We start from the raw sequence: 23,824 nt of genomic DNA, 5'->3' as shown, positions 1-23,824 counted from the left end.
CTCATTTTCCCATAGTATAACTTTGTATATATTTATGCTATATCTCTCCTAATTTATCTACATTTTTCTTGCACGCACCTATCATTTTATTACACCTCTTTCACTTCATTCACATTTTTCGTACACCCATTCAGTTCTCATAGAAATAAAAGTTTACAACAATTAGCAATACCTTACAAAATTGAGGCAGTAAGAAGTGTGGTCCTTTATCTTATGTCAACCGCGGAAGGTGAGCCTTCATGTACCCTACAAGTCAACAACGACCCTTAAAAATGCCCTCAAATTTTAATTTACGCGCTTTTATTTATTTATTTCAAGTGCATAATAGTATAAAAAGTCTAAATTTAAATGACACACAGTTTTTTTTTTTTTTTTTATAACATTATTTATGAATATTGTTATTTAGAATAAACTTTATTTCAGTTGGATACCTTTATGCAAATATCTTGATATTCCATTTGCTTACAGACCTAAGAGGCCCTTACTTTGTAACTTTATGTTATAGATGGCATGAACTAACACACTTTTGTCAAGGCTGCCTAATGCCTATCATTCTATCAACCTCATTTTGATGGGGTTCCACCGTTCCACATTAGGTTATGTTGTTTGACTAATACTACCTCCGTTTCAAAAAGACCTTTACAGTTACTATTTGCACAGACTCCAATGCAATATTTAACTATTAATATATCCAATTTCGTATGTGAAAAAATTATAAAAATTTGATATTCTGAAAATACATCCCGAGACCAATCTAACAAGATCTTACCTGTAACGTTTTGATATATATAATGGTGAGAATTTACGGTCAAAGTTTTTATAGTTTGGACACATCTTCCAAAGCGTAAAGAAATTTCTGAAACGGAGGTAGTAAGATTTACGGATTTTTCATGAAATACCCCCGAGTTTTAGCGAAATTCACCAAATGCCCCTCGACTTTCAGAAATTCATAAAATACCCCTATTTCAATACTTAATGTACCAAATACCCTTATTTCAAAACTTAATACAACAAATACCTTTAATGACGTCATCATACCTATAATCCACCAATTAACGCCTAATTAACTCAACTAATCCCTAATTAACACCCATAATCAACCCACCCATTAACAAACCTAATTAACCCACCCATTAACAAACCTAATTAACCCACCCATTAACCCACTAACCCACCCATTTTTCTTTTCTTTTCTCTCTCTCCTTCTTCCTTCCTCCTTCCTCCTTCCATCATCTCACCAGCAAATCATGACTACTTTTTTTTCATTGAACCCAAACCAAATTCCATCATATTTAATCACACAAAAAAGTCAAATCAATTGAATGAATTTAACAAATTTCATCAATTTAACAAAGCCCAGAGATTCGAAGATAAATTCGAAGATAAATTTTAAGAATTTTGAAGAAAATTCGAAGAATTGAAACAGAAATTTGAAGAGAAATTCGAAGAGATTCAGAGAAAATTGAAGAACGAAGAATATCAAACAGAACAAGGTTATTTCTCCCTTGAAATTCTCCCCCAAATTGAGCCTCTCTTGTATTGAAGAACGAAAATTGACAAGAAAATTGACAGGAAAATTGAAGAACAAAGAACATCAAACGAACAAGGTTGTTTGATCGATTTTTTTCCAGATTTACAAAATTTTGCTTTGATTTCCCTAACTGTGTTTTGGTGTTTTGGTGTTTGTTGTTTTCCCGATCAAACGAACTTTGTTTTGGTGTTTGTTGTAGAATTTGAACCACTTACAATGTCGTGGCTTGTGCGGCAAGTAGTCAACAATGGCCGCCTTCAATCTTCTTCGGCAACTCCATCATTCTCTGTAACGAGATTTCACCATGGGGTTGATGGAGTTGGACTTGTCGCAACAGAAGGAGAGAAAATGAGTTGGTGGTGCAGCCGAATACCAAAGAAAATCAGTCGCCGGCCTGCTTCCACCGTCGCTACTGATGTTGTTATTGTTGCTTGGCGGCGATGGTGGCGGCTGGAAAGTCGACCATCCTGGTAGAGGTGGGAGATCCATGGAAGAAACAGGAAGAAAAGGTGGGGGAGAGAGAAAAGAAAAATATGGGTTAATTAGGAGTTTAGTTGATTAATTGGGAAAAAATGGGTTAATGGGTGAGTTAAATGGGTTAATTAGGATTGATGACGTCATAAGGATACTTGGTGTATTATGTTTTGGAACAGGGGTATTTTATGAATTTCTGAAAGTCGAGGGGCATTTGGTGAATTTCGCCAAAATTCAGGGGTATTTCATGAAAAATCCGTAAGATTTATATGAAATATATGGTCTTTTGTTAGGGTTGCCTAATGCCTATCAACCTCATTTTGATGGGGTTCCAGACTTCCGGTTCCACGTTAGGTTGTGTTGTTTCTAATAAGATTTATATGAAATATATGGTTTTAAAGATAATACGTTCACATATAGGTTCATATTAATTTTCTATCGAAGAAAATGATTAACATATAAGATTAACATATATGCTACTCAACTATAGTCAATTAGTTTTATGATGAAATCCTCGTTGGACTTTACATATGGTCAAACTCTCTTCTAATAAGTAAGGACTACCGGTATAGAAATAGAGAAGTTAATTTTACATAGAATGACTAACACATAGTCCGTAAAATTAACGAGTTACTCTGCCTATAGTACGTCAAGTGACTTTAAAATGGAATCACTATATATATAAGCTCTCCAAACAATAAATCTGTAAAATTAACGGATTTCTCTGCCTATAGTCAAATAACTTTAAAATAGAATCACAATTAGACTTATATGTGATTAAACTTCCCAAACAAGGCCTAATGAATCTAGAACTCCAAGTAACTTTAGGGGGCAGGGCATGACTAGTAATCCACGTGAAGAGTGAAGACCCATTTTGATGTGGGGGGACAACCAATTATTGAAGGGCCCCACCCACCAAATCACCAATAGCATTTCCAGCAAAAAAACAGCAAGAAAAACAACTGAATTCAACAACTTAGAATTCAAGATTTCAAGAAGATCAGATAAGGATTATTACTTCCATATCCACACTTCTGGGAGTTGAAATCTTGACCCATTTTCCAGCACCCAATCACAATTCACCGTTCCCCACCAATCACAGGTCTCCATCTTCTTTTCCATATTTACCTTTTTTATATATATATTTATTTCTCATTCCTTTATGTATGTGTTCTTAATTCTGAAAAAGACTGCAGCATTTCACATTTTCTAAACTGATGAATGGTGATAATTGTAATGAACCATTCCAGTATTAGTACTTGATGTATGATTAGCTTCTTGATAGCAAATTTTTTCGTATTTTAGTTCTTTAATTAAGGTTTTTTCATATTTAATTACCACCTTTTAAGTTTCACGTTTTTATATTTACCACCTTATAAAATATAATTTCATATTTACTAACTTAATTTTATGAAAAGTTTTGTTTTTATCACTTCATCCCATTTTACATCCCATTTTTCATCCATATGAATCCCCCCCTTAGCCAACCTCTTTAATTTCCCCCCATCTTTCATTAGGTTTTCCATTAAATAATTTGGTTTAATAAGGTTCACGTGGACCGGAAGTGGGATGAAAACCGTTAAGGGATGGTGAATTTAAAATATTTCATAAATTTAAGTTGGTAAATACGAAATTACATTTTAGAAGGTGGTACATACAAAAACCTGAAACTTAAAAAGTGGTAAATATCAAAATATCCTTTAATTAAATATGTGTAGTGTAAAATTCCCTAAAAAAATGTTGTATAAAATCAATTTCTTGTTATATTTTATTTATTTATAGTATAGTATGTTTTTAGCAATTAAGACTCTTGTTTTCTGGTTTTCTATTCGAGTATTTTTTCTTCTTTTTTTTTAACTACGAAGTAATTAATAATGAATTTATGTTAGACGATCAGTAAATTATTCAAATTGCGTAAGTTCAATTAAGAGTCAATATCAAATGACGCAAAAAATAATAAATGGCTCAATATTATAAAATTATAATTAACATTTATCAAAGAAATTTTATATGTAGTAAAGATTACACAAAATTATTTACGAGGGTTAAAAAATAAAACATATAATTGCATTAAATTATTTTCAAAAAAGTTATATCGTAAGATGTTAAATATGAAATTATATTTTATAGGGTGGTAAATACCAAAACCAGTACTCCAACTTAAAAGGTGTCAAATGTCATTTTATCATCAGTCTGCCTGAATAGTTATTGGTCGTATTATAAGTTGGGAGCTTCATACTATTTTGGTTGAAGATACAATTTGTTGGTTACCAATATTTCGCAGGGTAAAACTCAGTGCCTACGGCTGTTGTTGGATGACAACATGTTTTCCAACTTCGTCACTATCGATTCGCGACATATTTATTGAGAAGTAAATCGCATAACAAAATATTTTGCAGCTCTAAGACATTGATACATAGTAAACTTTTCTATTATTTTTTTCATAAGTTAGGATATTCAATTCTTTTTAAAAGTTACAATTGCTATTTGCAATTGTATTTTTTTAGGATTACAATTGCATTTCTGGTAACTGTTATACCCACTCTCCAATTGCATGTTTATTATTTGCTACTTTACTATGCATGGGTTCACTTAAATAATAAATAGTTCAATATATTTTTGGTAATTTTTACAATCACTTGCTTTTTTCCATTTCTTTTTTTTGGTGTACCACCCGGTTCACCCTTAGGGCTAATCCGGATTCGGAACGAGTTTTGAGTGGTTTTTTCCATTTCTTTATTATCAACTACCTCACTTGCATGATTATTATATCGAATTCAACTAATTTTATTTATATTTTTTGTGACTGTCAACATATAGCTCCTAAAAAAACACGGAAACCGAGACTCGGGAGTAGTATGGAGAGAAGATTATCTTAACTTTGTATTTTCTTTTGTAAAAAATAATGTTATTGTATTAATGCGTAAGGATCAAAGAAGTGGGAATATATAAAGGAAGCACGCACAATAATTCTTTTGACCAATTAATTAATTCTTTCACACCTACCCATATTATTCTCTTCACTCGGCTTACTCCCCATAACCGCACTCAATTGCCACAAATTCACTAATGATCATTCTTATCATAAAACTTAAAACTTGGTGGCAATCAGCAAAATACGAATCATATATAGATTAACTACACAACCAAATTCCCTCCGGTTTTAAGTTTAATCACCATTAATTTTGATAATATTTACTCAATCTCCTTTTAAACCGTGTTTTATATGTAAGAAAAAGTCACATGATATGTTTATAGGTTCTTCTCAGTGTGTAATACTTTACAAAATAGCCTCGGCCCCAAAAGCATCAGAAAGAGCCAAGGCCGAACAATCTAGGCCTGTATTTGGAGATTTCATGGCGAAATGGATCGGATATGGATATAGCTATAAATAATTATGTAGAGCATCTCTAACGGTAAGCTAATTTCTAAATTAGCTTGTCATGCCACATAATATTTCAAGTTAATTTCATTTCTAGCTAATTAGTATCCTAGTGGTTAGCTACTAGCTTGATATTTAATGTAGTCATATTTGTCGATCAATCAATATTTAAATTTAATTTAAGTTAATATTATTTCATTGGCCATGTTTTTTCAAGCAAATTAACTTATTTAAGCTAATTTGCTTGGCCAAACTATTTTATCATTTCAACTCCCATGGTCAAGCTAGTAGCTAGAAATTTCTATAAATCGCAAGCAAGTCCCTACCTACAACCATTGGAGATGCTCTTACGTACTTCAGTGATCGAAATTGTGCGAGTACATTGCAAAGCGTTGAAAATAAAGTGAGTAAACTTAATAAAATAGAGGTAGTAAACACATGATATTGGCATTTGGAGCACACAAATGTTTTTGGTCAATAGTTTTAAGAGTTACTACCTTCGTTTTATAAAGATTTTTGCAGTTAATATTTGCACAAACATTAGGACAAATGTAGAAAAATTAGTTGAATATAATCGCATACGGATAAAGTAAGAGAAATGTGTAAAAAGTGGGTGAGTGTAAGAAAAAAATGAATAAAGTAAGAGAAAGTGAGTGGAAATAGTAATATTGTGGGGGTAAGAATGGTAAGTTAGTAAATTTTTATGTCAAAAAATAGAACAAAACAAATTGTAAAAAGTAGTATGAAACGACTAAAACGGAAAATGTAAAGATCATTTTAAAACGGAGGTAGTAAGATAGTTTTGGGGCATTCAAATTTCATACGGAGTATTGAAATTGGATACTTCCACTACAAGAATTTGTATCTTTAACGACAACCTAATTACGACGGGTCAAAAATCCCGTCGTAAAAGCCTTTTGCGACGGGGCTAACAACCAAACAATGACGGGAATAACCGTCACAAATGTCTTTTACGATGGGTTTACGATGGATTTACGACGGGTTTTCTATTAACGACGGCCCCCTTTTATGACGGATTCGCGACAGAAAATCCCGTCGTTAATCAACGATTATTGGCCTTTCGCGACGGGATTTCCCGTCGTTAATAGTACAATTTCTTGTAGTGTTCCGTACTTATGTTTTAATCCATTTGGTAGTTTGGTACCCTAATAGATGGAGTTGGATTTTCTCTTATTTTATAAACACAACCCCCCACCTCCACCCAAAGAGAAACACAAATACAAAAAGTTAATAAAACCCAAAATCTAATTTATAAATTATTTTTTATACGAAGTAATTTTCAAATATTTTTTTAAAAATAAAAATATTCTTCTCTCCTCTTATTTTCTCCCTCGTCCTTTTCATCTTGTGATTCTTCTAAACATTAATTCCCTCTCTAATTCTCTTCCTTCCCAACCTTGCGATTTCATGCTAAGGTGGCTAATTATATCGACATCACATATTATATTTCTAGTTAATTAGGCTTTGTTAACTTAATTTCTCTTTTTTTTTTGACATATTAAAAAGTTTCCAAACGGTCACCGGCCACCCCGGTCTCTTCGTTCGACTCTCCCTGTGGCCGTTTACGAGTTACGACTCTCCTCCGCCCACAAAGCCACCACGTATTGCTCCTCCTTCCATATACAGAAGGTAGTTTTATACTTTTATTGCACATATTGTTGATGGTTGAAGTTGAGGAAATCAAGAGTTATAGTATAACACATTTAGTCAAATCTTTCACCCCGCTTGTAATTTATATTGCCCTTGTGGCTCATCCGCATTAAATGATAGCAGAGATCGAATAAAAGAGTCGTGAGGCTATAAAATTAGAAGGTTCCATAAACTTTACTAGCTAATTTGAGTAACAAAAAGTTCTATAACTAAAAAAATAAAAATATATCAGAATTCAATTCTATGATCATTTATCAGTTGAATACATGCATGGCTGGGTATTACACGTGATTTATTTTAATTACAGAAAAATATGAGCTTTAATATATTAAATCAAACTTTATATATATATATATATATATATATATATCAATTACTCCATGAAATACAATATATATTCATGAGTTTGAAGACACAAAAAGCTAGCTTAATTAGCTTACTCCACAAGCATTACAGACTTGCAAGAATGGAGAAAACATTTCATAGATCAGATCTATGTACAAAAGAACAATCCTTAATTTGATCGAAACACACATAAGAATAACGCGATACATCAAAGTATAATTGTACTCCACATCAATTATAGCTTGTTTTGGTGAAATGAAATATTTGCAAACATGAAAATGACTCAATCACACTCTTTGAAGAAAACCTTAACACTCAAAATGGAAGAAGAAGAAGCAGAAGAAGAAGAAGAAGAAGAAGAAGAAGAAGAAGAAACGCGCCAAAATGAAGAAGCAATGCTTATATATGTACTTAGATGCAAGCACAAACAAACCCTAGATTAGATAGTACGTTTTGATTGGTAGTAGTAGTAGTAGTCCATGTAGATATATGAAATATCTACATGTCGCGAACCTGGAAAACATTAGGGTTCTTAACAACAATGTCATACATGTAGACGGAGCTGAACTTGGAGAACTCTCTAGGAAGTGAAATGAGATCAATTGAAGATCTTTTGTGGAATTGGTAAAGATCAGAATCACCTCCAAAGTAATGTTCCCAACCTAAGTCTTTAAGAATTGGTTCAAGGATTTGGTATGATGTAATCACCCTTCCTGTAGGAAGGTGTACGAGCACCTTCTTCCTTGTTCTTGCTTGATCACTACCTCCTTGTTCGGCTTGTGGATTCTCCACCAAACGAATCACACCATTGTTCTTGAACACCCATACTCCTGACATTTTTATTTCGATTCAAATTAGGTTTTTGTTTAATTAACTAGATTGATCGATTGATCGATCGATGAGTTGTTTTGTGTTTTTTTGTTTGTTTGTTTGTTTGTTTGTTTGTTTGTTTGTTGAAGTATAGAAAAGTAAAGGCTAAGAAGTGGATGGTTGAGTGAATGGGGAGATATGGGATGAGGCATATATATAGGGGGGATGGGGTGTAAAGATAAAACAAAGGAGAAATACTCTTCCAAAGTTACAATACAATCAATAATGAAATTATCATTACTTTGGCATAAGAATCTAGATGTAAAGGGTCCCACTTTTATGGGTGTTTTTTCTTTATTTTTTAATATTATTTTTTTTAAAAAAAGTGATGGGGTAGAAGAAGATGCTTTGTGGGTGTGATTTAGGGCACACGTGGGCATAGTTTAGGAGGAATTTTGATGCTAATGTTGCTATAAGTAGAAGAATCTAGGGAACCAAGAAGAGAAAGAAAAGGGAAAATGAACCAATAGCAAAAAAGGTAGTGCCCACTTTGGTCACGCAAAGCCCATGTGAATAAGGTGGATGAGGGATGGTATGATATCGGAGTACTCACAATTGGTCCATATCATGTACCAAGTAGCTAGTATTGTATGTACTTTTGATACTATGTTTTTATGGTTTCCAATTGCTTTGTGTGTTAGAGGACAATAGCTAATGATGATAAATGTGTAATCCGTCCCTTAATACTCGCACCGCTTTTCTTTTCGGATCGTCCCTTAATACTTGCACCGCTTCTATAAATGAAAATTTTCACCAATATTATATTATTTCTCACACTTACCTACTACCCCACCTACACCCCTACTCCCTACAAAAAATCATTTAAAAATCCACACCTCCCACTCACCACTCCCCACCCCTTACACATTTCCCACTAACTATATTAAAAAAATACCTCACTATCAACTAACACCCATTAAATTAATAAGTCAATTCAAATATCTTAAACTCCGCACCGGTCAAACCGGTGCGAGTATTAAGGGACGGAGGGTGTACTATTGTGTCATGTCAAAATTAACTACGTAATAGTATTTGTTTTGGCGTCCAATTTATAATCTTGACACGTCTTACATATATATGGGTAGTACTCTCTTCGATTTTTTTATTTTATTAGTTATGGTTACTATAAACACATAATAGTATTTGTTTTGGCGTCCAATTTATAATCTTGATATGTCTTACATATATATGAGTAGTACGCTCTTCGATTTTTTTTTATTAGTTATGATTATTGTAAATACATGATTTTGGGAGAATATGAGAAAAGAAATTTAGTGAGGTTTCTGTAAGGAGAGTAGGAGAGAGAGCGAGAGAGCGAGAGATAAACGAATGAGTTTCGTGTAATAAAAAGTAGGAGAAAGAGTGTTACAAGTGTGATTTGTGTAGTGTAGCAATAAGTAGTAAAACTTTGTCTAAATAAAATAAATAGAAGTACGTGTAGAAAAAGGATGAAACGTGTAACCAAAATAAAAACTAAGGTGGAATAGTAATTATGTTTGAAATACGAAGTACTTCCTTCATATAGAAGTAATTTGTGTATTTTTTATAATTGGCCGTATTTTATTAATTGGTGTACTTTCCATTAACGAAAATTTTCCCCTTATTTTATAATTTTCTTCCTGCCTCAGGTATCCCAAAATATGGTTTATGCACCCGAGTGCACAATGCTTACTGTGCACCCTGTTTTTAATAAACATATAGTTCAAATACAAAAAACATATTGTTCATACCCAAAGAACATATAACCAATGAACATATAGTTTAAATCAATAGAACATGTAGTTTAAACATATTACTAGTACATGTACATTGAAATCGTTCTCCATGTTCATTAGATTTTCAATGAATGTTCAACAGGGTGCACAATGAGCATTGTGCCCCGAGTGTATAATCTAAATTGCGCAGGTATCCCACTAGTAATATTTTATCATTTATTTTTTGTCTTTTTTTTTCCCTTTAAATACTTTCATGCCCATTAACTTTTACGGAATAATACAGTTTTTTATTTTCTATTTACCTCACTTACATCTTGTTTTAATAAAATTAATTCATATTCATTAAATTTCATACCGATTAGAGTGCACCAATTAATTCGATATGTGATTGTGAAAAGGAATGAATCATTTGTTAGCCCTACAAGGAAAAAAAATATATAAAATGTATTACAAGTTAGAGGTGGAGCATAGAGAAATGTCACATCAATGTCTTCCCTCCTATAGTCCTATGTATTTGTCAATGACGTGAGAGAGTAGGTCATAAGGCAAAGTAGATTTTTGTTCTACACATTATCATGTTCAAACTATACATAAAGAGGTGGAGATCGAGTGGGTCGTTTAGATTTCATTTGGTTTAAGTCAGTTCGATAGAGCGAAAGATTAGTTGATTAAGTTTAGCTATGGTCATATTATTATCTAGATTTGGTATAGATTAAACGAAAATGATAAAGGTCGCAACATACGACTTTTAAGCCGTGTCACAATGATGACATGACATGTTTATATGTCATTATTTAAATTGGAAACTAAAATATTTAACTTATATAATCTACGAAATATTATATACGGAGTATGCTACAAAAGAAGGTAGGAAATCTTAATATTCTACTTTGTTCCTTACTTTATACCGACTACCTTATTTACATATTTTCATAGTAAAAATATTGGATTGGTAGTAAAAATATTTTGTAGCGCACAACCTACGTGGCGTCTATATGTACCAATTAAACTTTGACACGTAATATTGCGATAACTAAATTTTGTCGCAACTTGCGACCTTTATCATTACCCTAGATTAAATACGATTTGACGTAGTAGAGTCGGATTGTGTCCAGTTTGATAACAGTTTATGTCCTTTCTGACAGGATTGTATTCGCCCATGTTAGGTGGACTTTTTTTGTTTTTTGGTGAAAATGAGTTACTTGATTACTTAAATATTAAAGTGCACATACATAACAAGTTTTCAGCTAACTCCACTCCTTGTGGAGGTCAAAATACAGGCACATATCGCCCAATTACTTTGAAGCAAACATGCTCCCAACCATGTTAGACTTGACATCTTCTTCTTGTTTAGTTTGCTCCTTTAATTTTTTAACTTGTCTGTTCTCCTTGGCTTTTAAGGGATTGATGTAAGTATTATTGACATATACCGGTGCGTTCTTCTCCTTGTTCGATTGTGAACTCTTGAAAATGTAATAAGAAGCAACACGTCCACAAAAGAATTGAATTCAATAGAAAAATATTCATATATACACGTCAATATAATACTACTGCCTCCGTTTCAAAAAGTTCTTTACAGTTACTATTTGCACGGATTTCAATGCAATATTTAACTACTCATATATTCAATTTTGTTTGTGGAAAAAATATAAAATGTTGATATTATGAAAATACATACCGAGACCAATCTAACAAGATCTTACATGTAACGTTTTGATGTATATAATAGTGAGAATTTACGGTCAAAGTTTTCATGTTTTGGACACGTATTCCAAAGCGTAAAGAACTTTAAGAAACGGAGGAAGTATAAAATGCAACCACAACTCCACGAGTTAGTATATCAATCTAATATATATCAATATTTAAAGTTCTAATCATATTCAAATTTATAATTGATTAAATCTTATAAATTAATCTTTTTATGGTTATGATAATAATACAGAGATCGTTATAATGATAAACACTAATGAATTGAAGATTAAAAAATTATGTCATACGATAGGATAAAGAACAAATTAAGAATTAGGAGTAGGAGTTTCATAAGTATTTCTTCTCCGTAAATATAAACCTAGCATTCTAATACTACTAAATAACAACTACTATGTCTATGTATGTCAGTATGTATAATTATTAAGAGTATGGTCACACTCAAACTCTTCTTAATTAGTTCTTACATTATATTATCATGTTATAGAACACTTGGTACATTGCTAAAGTAAGAAGTAGCTAAAATTTGTTGAATAAGCTTTCAGTTGATCATAGCCACCTTAATATCAATAAGCTTTCAATATTTAGTTGACATCAACATGGAGTATTGAACAATTGACTTTCAACTCATTCACAATCACTGTACAAATTAAGGCACTAAAATTGCAAAGTAAAAACCACCAAACCAAAGAAATGCAATCGCACTTGAGTGTAATTAATGAAAATTGAGCCTAACAGGATTTTACAAGCTAAAAAAGCCACATTTATCTTCAATAACCTCGCTTTTCATATCCATAATGTTCCTAAAAGAACGCCTTCGCACAGAAACATCAGCAAAGGTGGATAACAATTTGGGCCAGTATTTTGGCCATAATCCCATGAATCCCATTATGATAGAATTATCAATTATGACCAATTCATTTAACTTAATCGATTGCCACTAATTTAATTTAATTTAATTAGGGAGTAATTTTGCGTTTGTTCTAATCAATGCATGTGTGTCGTTTTTATCTTCCAAATGTACTTAATATTAGTTGTACGTTAATAGTTACTAATTGTCTTCCAACAAAAATTAAAACGGAACTCATTCATTCACCGTAACGCAACCTAATAACATAAATACAAAACAGTTAATAAAAATAAAAAATAAAACGAATCCCGTGCTTCAAAACTAGTACAAATAAATGGAGAAGTAATATTTCATTTGCTGACAGAAATGACATTTTTGTAATTTTGCAACTTTCTAAAATGACTCATTTTCTTAAGTTAAATCTATTTCATTTCTAATCCCTAGCTTTAATTTGCTAATTACATGTTTTTTCTCTACTTATGAAATTAATCAATTGAACGAAAACTTGTGTATGATAATTTTCTATCAAAATAAATAAATTTAAAGTCTATTTTCAATTTTTTTTAATACTATTCTCATTATTTCTTTTTGATGATATTTTTTTTCATTATTAAAAAATTAAGTATAAAGAGATCTATCATTGGATATTTACTTTTGAATAAATGTGAGTTACTTTTTTGTTTTTTTTTTTGTTTTTGCCGCAGTTCTTATTTATATTAGACTTGATTCTCGTTGAAACTTACATTTATATTACTATTTATATTATCCAGAACTAAAATTTCAGTAATTATCATTTGAATTGTTTGTTTTGTGATTATCTTCCCATTTCTTTCTCTTATACTACCTCTGTTCCTATATGTTCTTTAGAACCGACCTATTTAATTTCTCTCTCATTTTCCTCATTAGTATGTTTCTCTCTCGTTTTCCTCATTGGCCCATTCAATAAATTCTTTCTTTTTTACTTTTGGTGATCCGTGTGTTTTTAAATAAGGTGGGGAGAAAAAATCTTATTTGTTTAATTTTCTTTCTGTATAGATATACATCTCTCATCTTCCTTGAGTTCTCTCCATAAATTATATGGGGAGAACAAAAAGAACATGAAATAGAATTGTGTATAATACGCAAATCATGTCATGTACACTCTTCCTCTATCAGTTTAGAAATAATTGTACAATTTGATTATTTACATATTAATTAATTAAAATTCCGTACATAATTTAGAAATAATTCTCCTAATTCATAGTATTATTTAGAGTACTACTCCATTGATACTCTATGAGAATAATAAAAGAAAAGAAACACATCAAATAAATGAAACTTCCAACATCATGCTAACTTATGTCACATGAATCTCACATGGCCTCATTGGCCCTACATTTCAACAAGCCGCTTTCGTAATTTGTCAAAGTTTATTGTTTAGTCAAAACTATTGCCATCAAGGATATATCCTTCTTTTAATTTTAATGGAAAGACTACATTAAATAGAAATTGTTAAGGTTGTTCTCATGACTACATTAAGTAGAAAGACTATAGATATACGTTAAGGTTGTTCTCATGACCACTCTCTCAAATGGGTTAATTGACGGCAGACGTGACAAAACAAATCCGACCCAAAATACATTAGCGGTATATGATCCGATAAGTGGCGTATCCAGGATTTTAAAATAGGGTAGACACTATTCAGACTATACTATGTACGTTCCCGCGACCTGTTGAAACTCGTTGTTCGTTACTACCTCCAAGCTACGATATGTTTATATGTCGTCTAGGGTAATGTTAGTATTAATAACAATCAATGACTTTGTTTCACCATGTTAAATTCTTCCCCCTTTTTTTTTTGGGGGGAGAGGTTGGACATTTGTCTACCTCAATACAACGTGCATCTGCCCCTAGATCCGGTCTAAATTAATGTGGATAATTGTATTCAAAACTAAATGATTAGAAACTGATCAAAACTGAAATAGAAACGAATTATATGAATGACCATAAACAAACCTGATTCGATGGACCAGACTAGAATCAGAACCAAATGAAGTACATGTGGCTTATTTTTCGAAAATAGGTTACTTTTCAATATAGACTCAAAATAGATCTAACCTGAATGGACCTGATCTGACCCAACCCATACTTAACCTGAAGTACCCCTACCCAAATTTAACCCGTATTTTAATGGACTCAATACGACCCGACCCAACCGTAAAGTTATCTGGCCCAAAAAACTTTACCCGTGCATGCTAAGTACTATATCAATTTCAATATTTGAGCCACTAGTATGGTGTCCTCCCTTTAGACGACAAAATCAATGGCACATAATAAATGATCTTTAATTAATTCCTTAGGTTTCAGATTCTGATTAGAATAGTAAAGAATTTTTGTCAAGGTCAACTTTTGTAGTGCATTTTGCAGCTGGGAGTTGGGACATACACATAGTTATAATTCATCAAATATATATGTATACTTGTACAAGTTGTACGTAAACAGTTGTTATCATAGTATGTGCAGCACCAACGTAACGTCGTAACCACATTGTTGCCACTGTCCTTCGACCATATATTTTCCGCCCCTACGAACATTTTTTTCTTTTAAAGGGAACAATACGCATAGTTTGTGTAGTTGATGTTTTGGGTGTACGTGGGTGAGAATCGGTATATATTGGAAATGGTGGTTGTCTATTTTCCGATCTAATGAATAATCATGCACGCACAATTACCTAGGAAATGTTGAAATTACAATAGAGATGAGGGAGGGGAAAGAATGTAGAAAATTATATTAGTACAGAGTATTTCATGAAATGCCCCCGAGGTTTGCAATAATGCACCAGATACCCCCGCGTGTTTCGAATCACATAATAAACCCCTATTTTTACCTAAGTTTGCACCAAATACCCCTAATCCGACCTTCCGTTAGTCCTCCGTTAAGTCATGTTTATAATTCACAGAATGCCCCTATTTATAAACTTATTGCATAATATACACCTATTTGTAAACTAAGTTGCACCAAATACCCAAATTCCAAGTATTTGAATTTAACGGCTTTACATAAACCGATTTCTAAGTGGACAAATGCAATACAAGATTTTCGCTGTTAAGAGCAAGATTCCCACTGCTGGTCCATGTTTGTTGTGCCTGAATCGAGTAGTTGCTGAGTTTTGGAGTGAGGCTTTCGTCCAACAAGATATTCTTAATACTCAATTCATTTCCAAATACTCCTGCTAATTGTTATTCGTATACTATGACTCTGCTAATTGTCAGAACAACAAAACATACGTGGCTGCAAAACAGAATACAGATCAGAACACACAAAACATCACTCTGCTAATTGTTATTCATACACTATGACAAATATACAAAATAATATACAAAGTACGTGGCTGCAGGCTGATAAGATACTAAGATATGTAATGTTATCAGGCTTTATTCCATAATCTTCCGTCCCTGAGAAAAGAGAAATTGCACCTTCCCCGTCTCTATGTAATCCATACCCATTTATTATTATACTCCAAGAGACAGTGGCCTTGTCCAGCAAACTCTCAAACACTTTCCTTGCTATGGGAATATCCCCCATTTTGCATACAAATCTATAAACATTACAAACAGTTTTCTCTTAGAGAAAACCATTCTTATTCACAAACGCCAATACAGAATTAGTGACAGTGGTGCTGTTTATCTGAATACATGTGGAAACCAAGCTCATAATGATTATAGAGTCCACTTTAACCTCAGTATGAATCAATTCACAAAAGATAGAAACTATTTATCTAAATCTCTTGCTTCAAGAAATACCGTCATCATATTCCACAGAGAAACATCCAAAATAATATATTCGTATACTATGACAAATATACAACGGAGACAACAAACAGTTCAAATGTAGTTCTTCGTTTTATGTCACGAAACTACGAATAGAAAATTAAAAATTAGTAGTACAGAGCAGAAGCAACGGAGGTTTGGTGACAAACCAAACGCCTCAAGGTATGCAGATTTCGATTGGGAATGCCACACTGTAAACTGCAAAGACAAGATCCATCTCAGTCAAACAGTTCCGAGTTCCGCTCAACCAGGGGTGGAGGACGGTGGAGAACTTCGAAGTTTGTAGAGGTGAATTGCCGACTGAGGAATAAGATGCCTCGCTCAACAACGAACCCAAGAATCGCAACCAAACCACAGACCAACCTCCGATCAAAATCCGGTCAATCCTTCGATCAAAACGCCGAAGAACGCAGAAACAAATCTATCACCAATTTTCAGATTCTTGCAATTAACATGAAATTGCTCAAAAATCTTCAAGAAACCCTATAATTTGGGGAAAAACTCAAGAATCAACCCTATAATTTGGGGAAAAACTCAAGAATCAAAAATCATTTAACACCAAAAACTATTAATTAGACCACCTCAAAAGGAGAAAGGTTAACAACACGATCCGACGAGCTTTACCTACGGCAGATGAAATCCTTGCAATTCGACGGCGAATAAGGCTCGCCGGTGACCAGAGAGAGGAGATCGGCCGCCGAGAGGAGGAAGAACAGGGGAGAGGAGAGAGAAACAGTAGAAGATGATTTTTTTGTAGTTTATGTCCTTCACTATGGGTAAAATGGTAAAACATAGCTAACGGAGGACTAACGTCCGTTAAGTCTAAGTGTATTTGGTGAACAATATGGATAAATAGGGGTATATTATGTGATTCGAAACACGCGAGGGTATTTGATGCATTATTGCAAACCTCATGGGCATTTCATGAAAAAACCGATTAATTAATTAAGTTACATCAAACAATCTTTTATAGGCTCATATAACATGCGGAGTATTATATTATGTGGAATAACCCATTAACCCATTATTACCCATTAATAATATTCATGTACCTAAAATTAAAAAATATGATTAATTATGATCCCATAATCCATGGGAGCATTTCCACAAGGTAAGCACGTAAATGGTAAAAAGAAAATGGCAAGTCAACAAAAAAGACATTGTACCGAGTGAACAAATAAGGAAATAAGCACAAGATCAAGATCAAGGAAAAATAAAGAAAGCATTTGACGAGAAGTCAATAAAAGATCATTTCATACAAGGAAACAAACCAGTTGATTGACGAAATCCTATCAGCATGCTCCAAAGTCCAAACCAGACAATATACGTAGTAGTCATTTTAGATAACGTGTGCCATTCTAACCATTCCAAATCTACATGAAGACATTTTGAATGTAGTGATGCGTGATTTAGAGAGCAATGAAGGAAAATAGAACTTAAAATATTCAACTTGCCAAAACAATGGAGATATTATTAAACTTACAAAACCAACAATCATTTTCCCTTAAATTTAAGCTAGATACATTACTAATTACGTACTACTCCAGTTAATTTTAATATCTATACCTAGTATTTAAAAAGCAAAACCATAGATATGTTTAGATGACATGTGGTATCCCTTTTTTCATTCATCCTTTGACATATGGCATCCTTTTTTTCATCCATTATTTATTTTTTCAATTGTTTCTCATGTTTATATTTTACAACTCTAGCACCTTTTTCACTTCATCTTCTCCATTCAATTTTAATTCATATAACATTATTCAATATTTTCCACTTCATCTCTTTCTTTAACACTATTATTAATTCATCTATAATTTAATTTTAAATATTCTTTTAACCTTCAAATTTCTCACCTCTATTAAATCATGTATTTCTACTTAAATACAAGCCCTCTAAAAATTATAATTTTAAAAGACAGTTCAATAACCACTTATTGCCGGGCCCGTTCTTGGAACGGGATCAGAAACTAGTTAATATTAATACACCACTACAACCTCTATTGTAATTCATTCAACATTATGTTAATGATAACATTATCTAGCTCTTAAATGTTGTTGATTATACTAGCTATTGCAATCATGATCGCATCATTTAGTCCCGCCATCATAATCAATCCGGATCAAATTATTCAGTTTGTCTCTATATATATCCTTCTTAGTTATTCTAGTTTGTTGACTATTTTTCTACTTTAATATTTCACATATATTGCTTTATTTATCTCTTCCCCTTTATTTGGATTATCAAACCCGCAAACCTACCCTACAACTTAATGAATTAAGATCTACGGAGTAGTTTGTAATTCATCTCGAACAATGGTATAATAAATTTATAATCATGCACATTGCACAATTAGGTTTATAATGAATTTTTTTTGAAAAGATGTTGGTTAGAAGTTGAAAAGGAAATTAGCTTGAGTACGTAATAGAATACTGATGAATAAAGATGTTAGAATTGAAATGCTAAAAGTTTTTTTAAAAAATAATTTACTACACGTAGTTGGTTATGTAAGATTTTTTTAACCTAAAGTATCATATGTGTCAAGCCACACCATCAACTTACACCATGAAACAGAATATGAGAGTATATAGATGTGCGGGAAAATCGCCGATTATTGCACAGTTTCTTCTTCAACGATGAAGGTCACTTCCTTCTGCCAATTAAGAGACTGGTTTAATTTGGCATGAGATGAGTAAATTTGATTTGGCATGCAAATGGTTGTTGTGAGAAAGTAACAGATTGTATTACCTCGACTACAATTGTCTCCTAACTCATGTTAATACAAATTAGTAATTCTTTACGATTTATTAAGTAACTCTCCTACAATGATAATGAACCTAATTTTACACTCCTTATCTAATAAGTATCCCATAATAAAATTTACTTAGTAACCCGCAAAAGGTATAACTAATAACCCTAAATGTTAAGTAAAGTATTCCTAGATAATATGATAAGTATCCAAAATTTAAAAAAGTAACACACGTAATAATATAATACGGAGTAACTAGTTTTTAGGCCCGGGCGATCCCCCGGGTTACAATGTTAATAACATTCATATTTACTTATATTATTTGTTTTTGCAATGTAAACATGACACATGTAATAGATTAGTGGTAAAAAGTTTATTGTTTAAACTCAAGGTTCAGGGGGTTCAAACCATGTTTGACATTTTTTTTAATGTACATGAAGATTACATGGATCGAATGACCAATAAGCAGAGCGCCACGTGACACGTATACTTTCTTTTAGACGCCTTTTAATATATAGTATAGATATAATAAGTAACCCAAAATATAATTAAAAGTAACACCGTAAAATACAATAACTAAAATAACGAGTATGAGACAACCTTCTTTTTAAAATAAATTAAAATAAACCCGAATAATATAATAAGTAATTAATCCAAAATATAATTACAAGTAACATCGAAACATATACGGGGTAATATAACCCGGAATAGTGAGGACGAAATAACCTTCTTTTTAAAATAAATTAAAGTAACCCCTAATAATACAAGAAGTAACCCAAATATAATTACAAATAACACCGAAACATATAATAAGTAACCTAAATAACGAGGACGAAATGACCTTATTTTTAAAATAAATTAAAGGATAAAGTGATATGTAACCCGAAATATAATTTTAAGTAACATACACCGAAACATATACGGAGTAATTCATAACCTAAAATAACGAGGACGAAATAACCTTCTTTTAAAAATAATTTAAAGTACCCTCGGCCCTAACAATACAAGAAGTAACCCAAAATACAATGACAAGTATCACATAAACATATAATAAGTAACATAGAATAACGATGACGGAATAAACTCTCTTTTTAAGATATTAAATAACCCCTAAAATTATAAGAAGTAACCCAAAATACAATTATAAGTAATACCTAAACATATAATAAGTAATCCAAAATAACGAGGATAAATAACCTTCTTTAATTAATATAAAGTAACTCCTAATTAATAACACAAAAAGTAACTTTTAATGTTAGGATAGCAATTAGCAAAACATGATGGAGGTTACTATTATGGTGTATTATAATTACTGGTATAATTTTAGTGAGCTACGGAAAGAAGGTACGTATAATAAGGTTAGAATTAAATTTTGGAAATGAAAGAATGAAAAAGAAATGAAAACTAAAAACTCGTGATACAATATTGTTAGAAGGCATCGAACACGTCTGACCATTGATCCAAGATGTATTATTGGTCTTATACCTTCGCGTTATACATTTAGTTCTAAATTAAGCTGTTGGCAGCACTCCTGCTTCTAATCCGTGGACTATGGACCATGGTGCACATAGAGCATGGTGTAGCATGTGCACCAAAAGAACACATGTGCATAAACAAAAAAACATGACACTACGTCAAAAGAACATGCAATATAATGTTTTACTTTTTTGTTATAAAAAATCACAATTTATTAAAAATATAAAAAAATATATGTCCATGTTCTTTTTACATAAACAGATGTTCTTTTAATTATATACTAATGTTCTTAAGGTGCACCATGCTCTATGTGCACCATGATCCACCTTCTAAATTGGTGTGAACGCGTCACACAGAAGATCCGTTGTTTTTTTTAAATTGTTTTTAAAAAAAAGAATTTAAGGGGGTGACATATTGACATGTGACAAACAAATTTTATACAATAATTTAAAGGAAATTTGTTTTTTATCTTAAAAAATTGAAAAATTAACTTTTACCACTTAAAAAATTAAACTTGGTTTTTATTACCTGAAAATGAAAAAATAGATGAAATCGTTATGCGGGGATGAACCTAAATGCTTTTGTGGAGTTTATTTAATTTTCCTCATGGGATGTGGTAGTTTAAACAATTGGTGCTCTGGTTAATTAGATTTTATTTTTACCAAATTTAATTTGCTTATTGTTTAACTAACATTTCATACACAAAAACCAATTGAGGTTAACATAAGTGGTTAAGGGTTTCTTGCTCCTTAACTAAGGTCTCGGGTTCGAGCCTTGGGAATGGAAAAAATCTCAACTGGGAGGGATGCTGTCCATCGAGGTACTCATGCAAACTCCTGCGGGAGATTAGTCCACTTGCCGAAGGCGGTGAGAACTCCTCATAATAGAACCCAAAAAAAACATTTCGGACACAAATTCTTATTTAAAGGTGGTGAAGATTACATATTATATATCGGAATAAAAGCTAAGTCAATTTTTCTAAAAGTTACACCGATAAAATGTACACTGAAATCATTTTTCGGTGATGTATTTTTCCGCTTTAATAAAATGTATTTTTTCGCTTTAAAAGTTATGTATTTTTCGGTGATACTTTTTGTCGCTTTAATAAAAAAAATATCATTTTGAAACCATTAATAATATATAAAGGTAAGAATGTACTCCGTAACTCTTTAACATGTGTATCCATCAACAAAGTATATTATAATTAAAAAAATTAATCAAACCATGTTAAAACATAAAGTTACCAAAAATTGAGTAAAAGTTAATCAAAATACGATAAATTTATTTCACATCTAATGCATGCAGTACCTTTTATACTTGGTACACATTATAACAGTTATGTATTTTTCGGTAATAAAAATTTTCGCTTTAATTAAAAATATTATTTTAAAATCATTAATAATGTGTAAAGGTAAGAATGTACCCCGTAACTCTTTAACATGTGTATCCATCAACAAAGTATATTATAATATAAAAATTAATCGGATCATGTTAAAACATAAAGTGACCAGAAATTGAGTAAGAATTAATCAAACAAAAGGTCTTGCGCGCATAAGGTGTACAATAAATTTATTGTACATCAAGATAACTTTTACCCATTTTTTTTGTAACTTTAACCTAGTTTTGATTAACTTTTATAATAGTAAAAAAAGAAGTTGATAGAAATGGTTAAATGATTAATTTTATACATTATTAGTAGTTTTGAAGAAATATGTTTTACTAAAATGAAAAAAATTTATCACTAATAAATAGATAACTTTTACATATATAAGCTTAACTTTTAAACATTTTAAGTTAACTTTTAAACATATTGTATACCCTTTGTAAACAAGAATTTGTGTTAATCAAAATACCATAAATTTATTACACATCTAATGTATGCAGTATCTTTTATACTTGGTACACATCATAAATTCATAATACGTATTTAGTCCGAAGAAATGCAAGAATTTTATAAGTTACGTGCTCCGTATAAGTTAGTCATGGGCCATAATTTTTTATGTACGCACATAAAATACGGTTAATACCCTACCCACAAACCCATAGGGTCTAAAATGTAAAATCTTATATGTTCCAGCCTTCCAGGGTCCAGATTATAAGTTCTAGCTCGTAAAGGACAAATTTCTACTTCTTTCGTCTCTTTTCATTCTTTACCTATTTTATTTTAGGTGTTCCATTTTAATCTTTATGTTTGATATATTTTCTTTTATATTGTAATATACATGTCCCTATTATTATTTCAAAAATTATGTCAAGTGATTATTTTAATCAATCATATTCAGGCTCTATTCTGTTCGACTTATTTTGACTTATTTCAGACAAAAAAGTTCAGATAAGTTCAGTTAACTTCAGATAAGTTCATATAATATAAGTTCAGCAAAAATAAGTTTTTTTTAGACATTTTCACACATGAGAAAGTTTATTTCAGACAAAATAAGTTTTTTTCAGATAAAATAAGTTCAGATAAGTTCAGTTAAGTTCAGATAAGTTCAGTTAAGTTTAGATAAGTTCAGATAATAAAAGTTCAGTCAAAATAAGTCCAATAGAACAGAGTTGATCTCTCTTACTTTCCTAATGTCAATAAACGTAATTTAAATTGTCTACATTGAACTACTACGTATAGTAGTTGTTAAATCACGTATATGAAACCAAACGTAAAGATTAGAAGTGATTAAATGAGTAACTTTCTTTCTTGTTTTCAAGGAAATCGGACGATTTCAAAGTCAAAAAAAGAAAGAAAAAAAAAAGTCAAATTCCCCAAAAGCTTTTAATTATCATACCACATGCTATGTTACTCATCTCCTATTGCATTCAACATATCCCAAATTCAAATTTACATATAAACATATAGTTGTTAATGTAATACGGAGTATATTTTAGTTGGTTACATTCATGATCACTAGTGATACTCATGATCTGCAATCGAATCTCATTTTACACCGTTTTCACTTTATGTTTTTTTTTAAAAATATTTTACAATAAATTAATTTGTGCCGCTTATGCAAGTAGATTCTACGAGTATTTTTTAGAATGTTTTCCTGTTATCTTTCAAATACCTATCACAATCAATACCAAACAAGCACAACCTTTTTAGAAAGGTAGAAACACAACAAAAGGGACGGGGAATCAATATCATAGATGTCTTTTCTGTTTTAATATAATCTCAATTAAATTAGATTAATCAAGAGAGAATGATTTTCCAAAAGCTTTTGGAATTTTTTTGGAAATTTTTTCTTAAGCTAAAA

At 31.6% G+C, this 23,824-nt stretch overlaps 1 protein-coding gene across 1 annotated transcript; it reads right to left on the bottom strand.

The window, feature by feature from the left end:
* Positions 1-7,372: 7,372 nt before the first annotated feature.
* Positions 7,373-8,412, bottom strand: LOC110799847 (flowering-promoting factor 1-like protein 2). Its single transcript, XM_022005115.2, has one exon. It carries the CDS (start codon positions 8,238-8,240, stop codon positions 7,902-7,904), a length of 339 nt encoding a protein of 112 aa, XP_021860807.1. The 5' UTR covers positions 8,241-8,412; the 3' UTR covers positions 7,373-7,901.
* Positions 8,413-23,824: the final 15,412 nt, after the last annotated feature.

This window comes from Spinacia oleracea, chromosome 1, assembly GCF_020520425.1.
Source record: "Spinacia oleracea cultivar Varoflay chromosome 1, BTI_SOV_V1, whole genome shotgun sequence".
In the NCBI taxonomy this organism is placed as follows: Eukaryota; Viridiplantae; Streptophyta; class Magnoliopsida; order Caryophyllales; family Amaranthaceae; genus Spinacia; species Spinacia oleracea.
Note: the sequence above shows the minus strand (reverse complement) of the source record. Positions and strands in the feature narration are given on the sequence as shown.

What these genes read in the sequence shown, in the direction of transcription:
- LOC110799847 (XM_022005115.2), bottom strand. Translation starts at nt 8,240, where the DNA reads ATGTCAGGAGTATGGGTGTTCAAGAACAATGGTGTGATTCGTTTGGTG.